Below are 12,054 nucleotides of genomic sequence, written 5' to 3' on the forward strand. Positions count from 1 at the left end.
TGTATAATTAAGCCAAGAAAAAAAAAAGAAAAAAGAAAAAAGAAAACCCTAAACCCTAAACCCCACCTTCTTCCCAAACCGATTTTTGGCTGTATTTCTCCCACTCCCGTATTTGCCTCCGCCGCAGACCCAACCGGCGCACCGCTACTGTTATTTTCCTCTCTTTCTATCTCCCTCTCTGCTGCAACTTCGTGCCAATCCCAGTTCCTTCGCAATGAAGCAGAAATTCAAATCCAAGAAGTCATCTGGCAAGCAGAAGCGTCTATCCGAAATTGAAGAAATTAAGCTCTTGAATTCATGGATTCAATCCCAGAAACCCGACTCAGGCTCTAACCCGATGTCGCTTCCTCCACCTCCTGCGGGTGCTCCCCTTGGCCGCATCGACGCCGATACTTACTCTTGTTACGCCGGAGCTACTAAGTTTGATCAGTTGCCGATTTCGAACAAGACCAAGGATGGGTTGCGGAAAGCTGAATTCGTTGATATGACGGACATACAGAGGGCTTCACTGCCTCACGCCCTTTGTGGTCGAGATATTCTTGGTGCAGCCAAAACTGGTTCGGGAAAGACGCTAGCTTTTCTCATACCTGTAAGTTGAACATGGATGGTTATATTGGATTAGAGGGCGGATTATTTACAGGGAGTTTAGGATAATTGAGAAGCCTTTTTAACTTGTTGTTGCTAAAAATTATAATGTGTGACGTCCCTTACCGCCAGCATGCATAATTGCTTAAACTGACCAATGGAATCCAATTTTCAGGTTCTTGAGAAGTTGTATAGAGAGAGATGGGGTCCTGAGGATGGAGTAGGGAGTATAATAATATCTCCCACAAGAGAATTAGGAGCTCAGCTTTTTGATGTTTTAAAAGCTGTTGGGAAATTTCATAATTTCAGTGCTGGCCTTTTAATTGGTGGTCGTAAAGATGTTAACACTGAGAAGGAGCATGTGAATGAGTTGAACATTCTTGTTTGCACTCCCGGTCGACTCCTTCAGCACATGGACGAGACTCCAAATTTTGATTGTTCACAGTTGCAGGTCATCATATTTAATTTCTCAATTTATTGATACCTTATTTTAACGATTAGGACGTAATTTTTGATACCCGACTTAAAACGTCATTCTTGTCTACCTTTCCGTTTCATAAAAGGTTATCTCTTTGCATTCCTAGACAGAAAAGTAAGTTTGATGATTTGTTTCTTCTGATCTTTGTTTTAATCAACGCCCAGAATCTCTTTCATTTGTTGATGAGGGTTCTCTCTCTCACACATGCATACACCCAGGGAGGGTTATAAAAAATTAGGGAATCGAGTTGAAAGATACTTACTTCCTTTGGATTTCCAATCTTGAATTTTTATTTTTTATTTTTTGTCTCTCTCTATCTCACTCACTCTCTCTCTCTCTCACACACACACGCAGGGAGTGATATAAAAGATTAGGTTGAGTTGAAAAATAATTAATTCCTATGAATTTCCAACCTTGATTTTTTTTCTGTTTCTTTGTGTTGCTGCCTGCCTAATGTGCTTTCTACTGTTTGTTCTCAGTGATGGTTTGCATGTATATATAATTTGTTGCTGATTGTATGATTCCTGGCTAGTGAGCAGGTTTTAGTCCTTGATGAAGCTGATCGTATTCTTGATGTCGGATTTAAGAAGACCTTAAATGCGATTATTTCACAGCTACCTAAGCACAGACAAACCTTTCTGTTCTCGGCGACTCAAACAAAGTCTGTTCAGGATCTTGCCAGACTCAGTTTGAAAGATCCTGAGTACCTTAGTGTTCATGAAGAATCTGTGACAGCTACCCCCAATAGTTTACAACAAACTGCTTTGGTTGTTCCTCTCGAGCAAAAGCTAGACATGTTATGGAGCTTTATAAAGGCACATCTTAATTCTAAGATTCTTGTGTTTCTCTCAAGCTGCAAGCAGGTAACTGCTGGTGATACTTTTTGGTTACTAGTTGAACTTTTGATTGCAGGAGATCTCATGTTAGACATCTTATTGTGGTTAGATTTTTTGGTGCATCTTTAGTTGATCAAACTCTATTCTTAGGTTGTCAATAGGTTTCCTGCGTTTCTGCTGTTTGACTTGTTAAGCTTTCGAGATTAAAACTGGTTAGTCGACAACAATGTAAACATTAATTCATTTGATGCATCTTTGGAAATAGATCAGTATTCTTCAACAAGTACTCTGAAAACAAAGTAAACAAGAAAGAATCTTATAAAAAAAATAATAATGTCATATCTTTATGTACTATTCATTGTTGCTCCGATAATTGATATTTCTCACCATCGTTTTACAGGTGAAATTTGTTTTTGAAACTTTCAAAAAGCTGCGTCCTGGAATCCCATTGAAGTGCCTCCATGGAAGGATGAAGCAGGACAAAAGGATGGGGATATATTCTGAGTTCTGTGAGAAGCGGTCAGTCCTCTTCTCAACAGATGTAGCCTCTAGAGGTCTTGATTTTAATAAGGCTGTTGACTGGGTTGTACAGGTAAACTACTTAAAAAGAAATGATCATGATTAATCTTCACTGGTGCGGGTGTATGATTCCAATCTTGTTCTTGTTTGTGAAGGTTGATTGCCCAGAAGATGTGGCTTCTTACATACATAGAGTTGGCCGCACTGCTCGGTACCATTCAGGTGGGAGATCAGTTTTATTTCTTATGCCCTCGGAGATGAAAATGCTTGAACAATTAGAATCTTCTAAAGTACCTATTCAGCTTATCAAGGTACATATGCTCTCTTTCTTTCTCACCTCCTATTCTCTGAAATTTTGCGCAAGTAATATTATGGAGCATTTATGGCATATTAGTTTTTGTTAACATTATTCAAGCTTATGGTAGGTGAGATAATTATGTTATTTTGTTCTGGGGTGCTTATGAAAAATATGAAAAAGATTAGTTATATAAAAGATAATCTGGGGTGGTATGGAGTGGGGTGGTTGAGAACTAGCATGTTCCTTTTATGATGATAATGAATGAATGATGTTCTTTTTTACGTTGTAAGAAATGTGTGTCTAGTATAATGCACCGATGGAAGTGCTTATATCATAAATTAACTACGTTCTTACTGTACCATCATATCTACTCCCTTTTGTAGGCAAATACAAAAAGACTTCAACCAGTTTCTGGTTTGCTGTCAGCTTTGTTAGTCAAGTATCCCAATTTTCAGCAACTCGCTCAAAGGGCCTTTATCACATATCTTCGATCAATTCATATCCAGAAGGATAAGGAAATCTTTGATGTTATGAAACTATCAATTGACGATTTTTCAGCTTCAATGGGGCTGCCAATGACCCCAAAAATCCGTTTCATTGATCAGAAAAAGAGGTCACAGAAGATGTCGGCTAACACTACCACTTATCTTGCGTTGGAATCATCTGATAATGAGAATGCTTTAAATCCATCCGGTGAAGAATTGGAGTATGGCGACTTTAAAGAAAGCAACCAAGGACTTCTTCCTCCTACTGATATCCCTACTAGTGAAGTTGAAGATGCTGTGTGAGTTTTTTGTTTTATATTTTTTCTATTAATTTAAATACAGTGGTTGGTCATGATCTTGCTAATTGATCATAGTTGGGGTAAATGTTAAAAATTACGATTATTTTCTTTAGTTTTCTTGCATTCTAAGATTTAGGAACTTTGTTTAGGCCACGTACTCGGATTTTGAAGAAAAAGAAGTTGAAGATCAATGTCCACAGACCATTAGGGACGAGAGTCAGTTTTGATGACGAGGGCAACCCACTTGCCCCTCTTGCTAGGCTAGCTGACATCAAAAGTAGCAATGAGACATTTGTAGTCGACAAAGGTATGCCTTCTTTTTTGTGATTACTATTAGTTCTTTTTCTTTTGAGGCTCCTTCGTTTCATGATGGGTGGTGCTTTCTTTTGTATGGATTCTTGACCCATCAATCTTCTCAAGGAAAGCTAGTAAAATAAAAAAAAGGAAAATAAATGTTTTGGTGTAGAATTAATTTTTGTTACACTAGACATAGTAAACAAGCACAAAGTGAAGATATCTAACTTTGAACCTGCCCTACTGCTTGTCTTTAAGCGTTAGTATTCCTATTTATTATTTGGTTCATGTGTCAGATCTAAAAAATGAGTTTTACAAAAAGAGGAGGGAAGAGTTGAAACAAGCTGACAAGGAAGACAAACTTCTCAATCATAATCGCCTTAAGGAGAAGCGGAAAGAGAAGATGAATAAGATGAAGAAGAGGGCTGCCAAAGAAATTGAGGAGGAGGACGACGACGTTTCTGCGTCTGAAGAAGACAGACCTCAGAAAAGGTCCAAGAAATTTGTCGACAGCGATAGCGACATTGACAATAAAGCAGACTTAAATACAGAGTCGATTTCAGTGGCAGAACAAGAGGAGTTGGCTCTCAAATTACTAAGTACTCTGCGCCCATGATTTACAACCAGGTATTCATGTTGAAATGAAATATTTTTGACACAAATGAAATTAAGGGTAGGTTCTTAGCATCATGAAGAACACATAATGAAAGGAGATGCAAAGTAATTAGTTTTAGACATTCCATTTCGAGTTCACATATCTTTATTTTGCATCTTTAGGGAGGGAGTAAATTGTGTTGAAACATTGAGTTGTAGATGTAGACGTTTGGTTTGTGATTCTGAATGAGCTGAGAAATGGGAGGAGGGTTCCATATATTATTATTATTATGTTAATAAAAAAAATTGATTCTAAATTAATTTAGGTGGTTTCTTGCCTTTTTTGTGGGTATGGGCAGGTATTGTAACACTGGACTTTGGGGGAACATATATATTATAGCAATTGATTTTGGTTTAATTTAATATACTATGCTTATGAACCCTTAGTTTTGATGATGATGTTTTAACATTCCTAAACTCATCATGGATATTGTTAAAATAGAAAAGAAAGGAAAAATTATATGGAATTAGTAGTTTTTCATAATTGAAGTTTTTTTTTTTTTTTTTTTTTTTTATATAATAATAATAATAATTTTATTTTACAGACCACACATGGGTTAAATAAAATTGTATCAAAACCCAAATATGATTCTGCTACACTTGGTTTTCAACCATTTGATTCCTTTCTTTATGGAACTCTTTACCTTCCCTTCAACAGTATAGAATCTGTACTTGGCGACACGCCGCCGTCTCTTTATTTTTGGGTTCTTCCACCACGACCTGGTCGAACGTTTTGACGATTCCGATGTCTTGATGATATGTCGTTTCACAAATGATGAGTTGATGATAACTCGCTTTTGTGGCTGGTTTAAGTACATATTATTATCGCTTCGTTTATTTTCGTCCATGGGTTCAAGGCTCCAGTCAGTACTGTTGTGTGGATGGTGGTGAATGCCTTCCTGGGTCGTCATCTTCTCTCTATTATGATGGGTGATGAAAGAGATCATCGATAAGTATATATATATATACAAGTTTTGTTGTTGGGTTTGCTAATTAGGACAAAAATTGAAAGGTTGTCGAAACTTGATGTGGTGGAAATGTTGTTGGGAGTTCGTTTGAGCTGCCAACACACATCACATAATGCCATTACCAAACTGATCAAAACATCTTAATCAGACTAAAATAAATTAAATTTCTAAAATTATCTAAATTCTGTTTGGAGAACGAATACTTTTTAAAATCAAGGTCACTAAAGATCAAAAGATTTTGAAATCTAAAAGCTATAAAGGTAATTTTTTTTTCTTGTTTGAAGATCTAGTGACATTTGAAGATGAGTTAAAAGGTATATGAAAGATACACTATTTTAAAACTTTAATCAATCCTTCAAGTTGATCATCAAACCAAGGGCTCATCCAACGGAATCAATAAGTCATGGACTGATTTAAGCAAATTAATAAATCGTGAATCTGGGACGCATCCCTATCCATACCAATCTAGGTCACATGATTGGTATGAAATCGTGTAGTTACCCATCTAAGCAACAAAATCATGTGACAACTCATTAATCGAGATGAGGCATCCCACCAACCTAGGCGAGACATCCCACTAATCAAGATGAGGATTGTGAGATCATAGTGTACCGAAAATATAGAGAGGTCTCAAGTGCCTTAAGGCACAAATAAGCTAGGATTCATTTCTTGTGGTGATACCTAGCTAAAAGAGCATTGTGTTGGTTTCATGGTTCTAGTTGTATTGTATTATTAAATGAATCCAAGTTGTTAGGTCTAGTCTTAAATCAACGGCATAAATCCTAAGTTCATGAATCCAACTATAAAAAATTTAACTCAAGTAATAAGTGCACAATAGAACAACATAAATATTTATGTACATATGTAATCTCGTAAAAAATTTACGTCAAAATAAGTATTGAAGCATACTTCTAAGATCATAATTTAGAGTATCATAAGCATTAATCAAATTTACTTTTTTTATTTTAACCTTTTCAAATCATAATTTGAACAACCGGTTAATAAGTATCTCGAAATATAATTGTAACTTCATATTTAAAAGTTATATATAAAATTTTACAATAAAAATTAAATTATCGTTTGAAATGAAGACTAAAATGAGTCAAACTTAAAAGACTCACTTTTATTTATTTATTTTTTCCTTCCTAAAATAATTAGGCACAGAATTGAATATTTATACGGAAGTTTCAAACCGCCCAAAAGGAGTTAATCTCAACCTCTGCGTCTCTATCTTCAACCAAAGAATGGGTTCAGAAATTTGTGGTTTCAAAACCTGTAACTTGCGTATGCTTAAACGGCATAGACTGTTCCACGTAGTCTAAAAAGCTTTCCACAAACAAAACCATTGAACCGATGTGCATTCCTCTTCGCCACTAATTCAACTCAACCAGACTTCACAATATTTTGGCACTCTTCATTCCTCTGTATTGCTTTCTTCTTCTTCCTCCTTTGCAATGTCGATCTTAGTTCAAAACAAGTTCCTATTGAGCTCCAAAACACATGTTAGCCTGTGGAGCCCTGCGATTCCACGCAAATTTGTCTGCTGCATAGCCAATACCACAGTCAATGTTGCTGCTGCTACCACCGCCGCCGCCAAACCCAAGCACGGTGATGGGCAACTAGTCATTGAACGAGAGCCTTTATCTCCTACTACACCTGTATTGCCCAATTCCTCCACCTATTATTCTGTTCTTAATGATCCGAGTTTACAATCGACCTGGAGTCATCGTGTGTGGGTGACAAGTGGGTGCACCATAGTGCTAATCTCTTTAGCAAAATCAATAGCAGGTGCAGCCAGTTCACATACCTGGCTTGAGCCTGCTTTAGCAGCATTGGTAGGCTACATTTTAGCTGACCTTGGATCTGGTGTTTACCATTGGGGCATCGATAACTATGGCGACGCCTCAACTCCAATTTTTGGCACCCAAATAGAAGCATTCCAAGGCCATCATAAGCGGCCATGGACAATCACAAAGCGTCAGTTTGCCAACAATCTGTATGCTTTGGCACGAGCTGTGACTTTCACTGTACTTCCTATAACCCTTGCATCTAATGACCCTATTCTACATGGTTTCGTTGCCGTATGCTCAGGCTGTATAATGTTCAGCCAACAGTTCCATGCATGGGCTCACGACAAAAAGAGTCAACTACCACCACTCGTAGTAACAATGCAAGATGCTGGCCTGCTAGTGTCGCGATTGCAGCATTCTGCACATCATCGTCCACCCTATAACAACAACTACTGCATAGTAAGCGGAATTTGGAATAAGCTTTTAGATGAAACAAAGGTTTTTGAGGCGTTAGAGATGATCCTGTTCTTCAAGCTTGGGGTGAGACCAAGATCTTGGACCGAGCCTCATTCTGAATGGACAGAAGAGACTGAGATTATAGAACAAACTACAGCGTATTAACCGTGTTCTTCTTTTGATCATAATATGTTTTTCCTTGCAGAATGGAAGGACACAAAATTGTTTATTTGGAATATCTTCACATGTAAACTATATATAATGATTTGTTCTTTGCAGAAGTGCTTTTTCTTTATGCATTGTCCATCCAAATTCAACTAAAACAAGTAAATAAAACATAGGGGGAAATGAAAAACAACAGTACTTCTGACACAAAATGCAAATGATACATTTGCTTTGTGACATTCTATCGTACCACATACCATAGTTCTTGTTTTGTCCAAAATTATGATGTCAGGCATCAGTGCCGAGTAAAGATGAAATAGGAGAAACACAAGGAAACCAATAACGACGTCTACCATCACGATGGCCATCATCAATCATTGCAAGGCCTTCCTGGAAAATTGCAAAAATCTTTTACAAATGCAATGTCTAATAGTGCTAGATAAAAGAAAAGAAAAGTGAGCTAAAACTTACATCCAGGAGAGTATCGAGGGCATCAACTGCACGACCAGAAGTCCAAGAAAGTCGTCTCTCTACCTCCTCCACAGTTACATAGCCTTGAGCCTGAGAGAACAGCGGTGGTATTGGGATTTTTCTCTTTGTAACACAAATATATTGCAGTAAGGTCTGAATGGGAAAGTAACCTGGGCAAGCTCAAGAATTTCATTGTGATCTTTGTTCAACTCGGTTGGAACTGACCGGACAAGTTTTTTCTTGCCAACAGTAATTACCTCAAAACCACTTCCTAATATCTGGAGTAAATTATCAGAATGCTAGTGTAAGAACTCCAGGATGCCACTTCGTAAATCAACAAGATATATACTCCATTCAAAATATTACATTAAATAACAAACAATAACAAAAGTGCCCCAAGGAAAAAATTAGTTAAGCACATAAATATTTGTACCACAAAAAGCACATAAACTATTCTGGTACGATCTCCCCCAGCAACATAACATAAAGGAAAGATTTAGGTTGGAATCAACCTACCCAAGAGAAAATTTTCCTGTGAGAATAACTACTTTCATCTCAGTCATCCCAAAAATGAAGAAAACTTTATCCCGCCAAAAAAGAAAGTACTGATGTCCACATTGATTTTGATGCATTGAGTTTATTCATATATTGATGAATAAATCACGGAACTTGTAGAAACTATTTGAATTTTGAATGAAATTTATATATATCTTTTCTAAATGTAAAAATACGTTTAAAGTACTTGTGTATATGAATGTAAATGAATAATGGGTATCTTGCTTATTATATACAATCTAAATATCAATATTACTATTACCAATTTTAAACTAAGAAAATTAATTAGAGGTACGATGATATATATAAAGGCAAAAATCAATTTATGCCCCTAAACATTAGAGTTGTATTAATCAAAATTGTAAACAAATAATTGTATCAATTTAAACCCAACATGCTCATAAATGAATATTTAGACTCTTCATTCGTGATTTATAGCTATTTCACTCAATTTCATTTACAACTAGCTAAAAGCATTTAAATAAAATTATTCATCTCCCAAAAGTCTTACCAAAGTAACAATAAAAATTATCACAAAGTTCTTCTTAATAAGTAGAGAAAAATAGAAGAAGATAATAAAATGAAAAATTGTTCACATTAAAAAAAAAAAAAAAAAAAAAAAAAAAAAAAAAAAAAAAAAAAAAAAAAAACCTACTATCTATTTGTGTCTAGCATTTCTCTCTAATTTATGTTAATTTCTACATGTACGGAAATCTTATACATGTGTGAAAGCTGGATATCAACAATTTTAAAATGAAATTTTTATGGAGGCAAAAAACCTACTATCTGTTATTAGCTTGGGGTTTTGAGTAATATACCCTCCAAATTTAGAGGTATAAATTAAATTTTTTCCCCTAAATATAAAGAGAGAAATAAACCATATAAATAAGAATTGAGTTACATGTAAATGACTTTCAATGGAAATCTTAAAATTAAGATTCTTTTACACAGTAATGATGGATATTCACAGACATGCGGGAAAATGTCAATACCTTCAGTTTACTTATAGCTCGCAGGCAGTCATCCTCAGAAACAGCTTCACGATCACTTTTTCTTCTCTGCCGAAGCAAGGTACAAAGTTCTTGTAAGCTAATCAAGCCTCCATTGTGGGGTCTTGTAGACAAGCAAATGTCAACAATTTGCACTCCTGTCTAGCAAAATAGTTTAATTACATTTAGCAAACACATCCAGCAAGAAGAGTGAGGTATACTAGAACAATTACTCATAATAATAATTTATTCTTTGTCAACTGTTAATATCTTTAATCAATAAGCAAAGAAAACACATTCTGAATTTCATATGAGAAATTTAAAATTCATTACTGGGCTGAAATACCATTGTTTTTACTTCACACTTCTAGAGTGCGGGAAGTTCTCCTTCCAAGTTCTAGGTCAGAATAAGAATAAAGAGGCTACTATATATATATATAAAGAAGCAACTAAGCCATTTCCCCTGGTTTGTCAACTCGAGAAGAAATCCAAATGAAAAATCCTTGACATAGACACAGAGGACTAGCATAACATGTCAACTCAGACATAACCATGAACCGGAAACCAAAATGCTATAAGAATTTTACATGCCATCAACTTCAGGCCAAGTTTCCCTTTAAGCAAAAGAAATATCTTCTAAAGTTCGAGAAGAAACATCGAGCAAACAATATAAGATAACAATAAATCACTAGAATACACCTATGAAGAAAGCGAGAGACACATCAACCTCTCCTTTGACATGATAAATTACAAAACTTTCTTACTTCAATCTGATAAGATCACATGCATACCTACCAATCTCGTAATAGAAATCACCAATGCCTAATAGCTCTGCCCAAAACCCCTTGTTTGAGGCCAAGGGATCTACTCCAACTTTAGCACACATTTCATGAAACTGTGATCTGAAAGCCGGGTTCTTGCTGATATCTTTCTGCACAAATCAAATTAGTGACTTGAAGTTCAATTTTATTAAGGTGGAGAGAAACTGACACTACTTTTCCAGGGCCAAAAAGGAGAGAACCATGAAACAACACAATAAGCAATCGAGCAGCATTCACTAGTTTTTGGTTCAGGAATAATTTGGAAGCAAGAATAAGCCGCCATTACAAAGTCGAAAGAGTAGTACAATAATTTCCAACTCCAACGTGAACAAAGGAAGCATTAATCCAAGTGAAAGCATTCAGCAACAGTCTTAAATTCGTAATCACTCTAATATTGTGAAACAAAATTTCTAATTAAATAAAGTAGATCTCAAATCTTAAGTAAGAAATTCCAGCAGATAGCTTCATTCATCTTATAAATTTGATAGCAAAATACTTGAGAGGAGTTGTGGGAGGAATAAAGACCTTGTGTTTGCGCGCGAAATCCTCTAACTGAGATCGAAAGGTGGAGAGCTGCTCCTTCATCATATCGGTTCTGAGCTTCGCTACATTTTCACCCAGCTGACGGTATTGATCCTAGAAATGAATATTATCATCACCGGTTAATCAATGAAAAATACAATCTAAAAAGATGAAAATAACGTCAAAATAAATGGAGATGAACAATAAACCCATAGAAATCCAAATATGTAAGCAGTTAAATTGAAAAAATTCATAAATTTTGGAGGAAAAGAAATAGATTGAGCAGAAAAGAACCCTTGCTGCCGCAGCCGTCTGCAGGCCTCCAATGCCAGGTCTTCTCCTCATTTTCACTTCGATTTCTTTGTGTTTCTCCGATCCAATGCCTCGATATTGGACTCAATCGGGTTCTTCAACGAGGTTGAGAACCAGAATTTGACAAATTTTATTTTGGGGACGAGAAAAAAAAAAAAAAAAAAAAAAAAAAAAAAAAAAAAAAAGGAATTTATATTCTTTTTTATATTTTCATTTATCCATTTGGGAGATGTATTTTTTAAACTGTGTTTTCTAATCCAGTGATGAAAATCGTAGAAATTGTGAAAACTATACTTTCCTTATACAATACAAAGATTTCTAATTCCAAAATTTTAAGAGAAAAATATGTTAAAAAAACATACCAATTTTAATAAATGTAATATTTTATGTTCTAAATTTAATTTATTTTGGTTCAATTAAAATGTGTAACTATATAAAATTTATTTTTTTAAAAAAATTACAATTTCCTATAATACCTACGATAGGATCACGCTGCCAAGACCAACACATGTTCTTTGAGAATGTGTGTCCTCATTTACGTGCTTCTTAAAATAAAT

At 35.5% G+C, this 12,054-nt stretch overlaps 3 protein-coding genes across 3 annotated transcripts; 2 read left to right on the top strand and 1 right to left on the bottom strand.

Moving 5' to 3' along the window:
• Positions 1-36: 36 nt before the first annotated feature.
• Positions 37-4,811, top strand: LOC111811545 (DEA(D/H)-box RNA helicase family protein). The gene is made up of 8 exons (XM_023698447.2): positions 37-589; positions 761-1,036; positions 1,603-1,926; positions 2,300-2,491; positions 2,574-2,729; positions 3,100-3,500; positions 3,650-3,807; positions 4,091-4,811. Exons 1-8 carry the CDS (start codon positions 215-217, stop codon positions 4,408-4,410), a joined length of 2,202 nt encoding a protein of 733 aa, XP_023554215.2. The 5' UTR covers positions 37-214; the 3' UTR covers positions 4,411-4,811.
• Positions 4,812-6,856: 2,045 nt separating this feature from the next.
• On the top strand, positions 6,857-7,943 carry FADA (fatty acid desaturase A). The gene has a single exon (XM_023660104.2). It carries the CDS (start codon positions 6,871-6,873, stop codon positions 7,825-7,827), a length of 957 nt encoding a protein of 318 aa, XP_023515872.2. The 5' UTR covers positions 6,857-6,870; the 3' UTR covers positions 7,828-7,943.
• VPS22 (EAP30/Vps36 family protein) lies at positions 7,885-11,664 on the bottom strand. Its single transcript, XM_023660112.2, has 7 exons — positions 11,480-11,664; positions 11,189-11,299; positions 10,638-10,773; positions 9,846-10,000; positions 8,469-8,576; positions 8,299-8,388; positions 7,885-8,217 (listed from the first exon to the last, which is right to left on the bottom strand). The coding sequence occupies exons 1-7, from the start codon at positions 11,528-11,530 to the stop codon at positions 8,116-8,118; spliced, it is 753 nt and encodes a 250-aa protein (XP_023515880.1). The 5' UTR covers positions 11,531-11,664; the 3' UTR covers positions 7,885-8,115.
• Between the last annotated feature and the right edge of the window lie 390 nt (positions 11,665-12,054).

The sequence above is a fragment of the Cucurbita pepo genome, chromosome 1 (genome assembly GCF_057944985.1).
Source record: "Cucurbita pepo subsp. pepo isolate OVF chromosome 1, ASM5794498v1, whole genome shotgun sequence".
In the NCBI taxonomy this organism is placed as follows: Eukaryota; Viridiplantae; Streptophyta; class Magnoliopsida; order Cucurbitales; family Cucurbitaceae; genus Cucurbita; species Cucurbita pepo.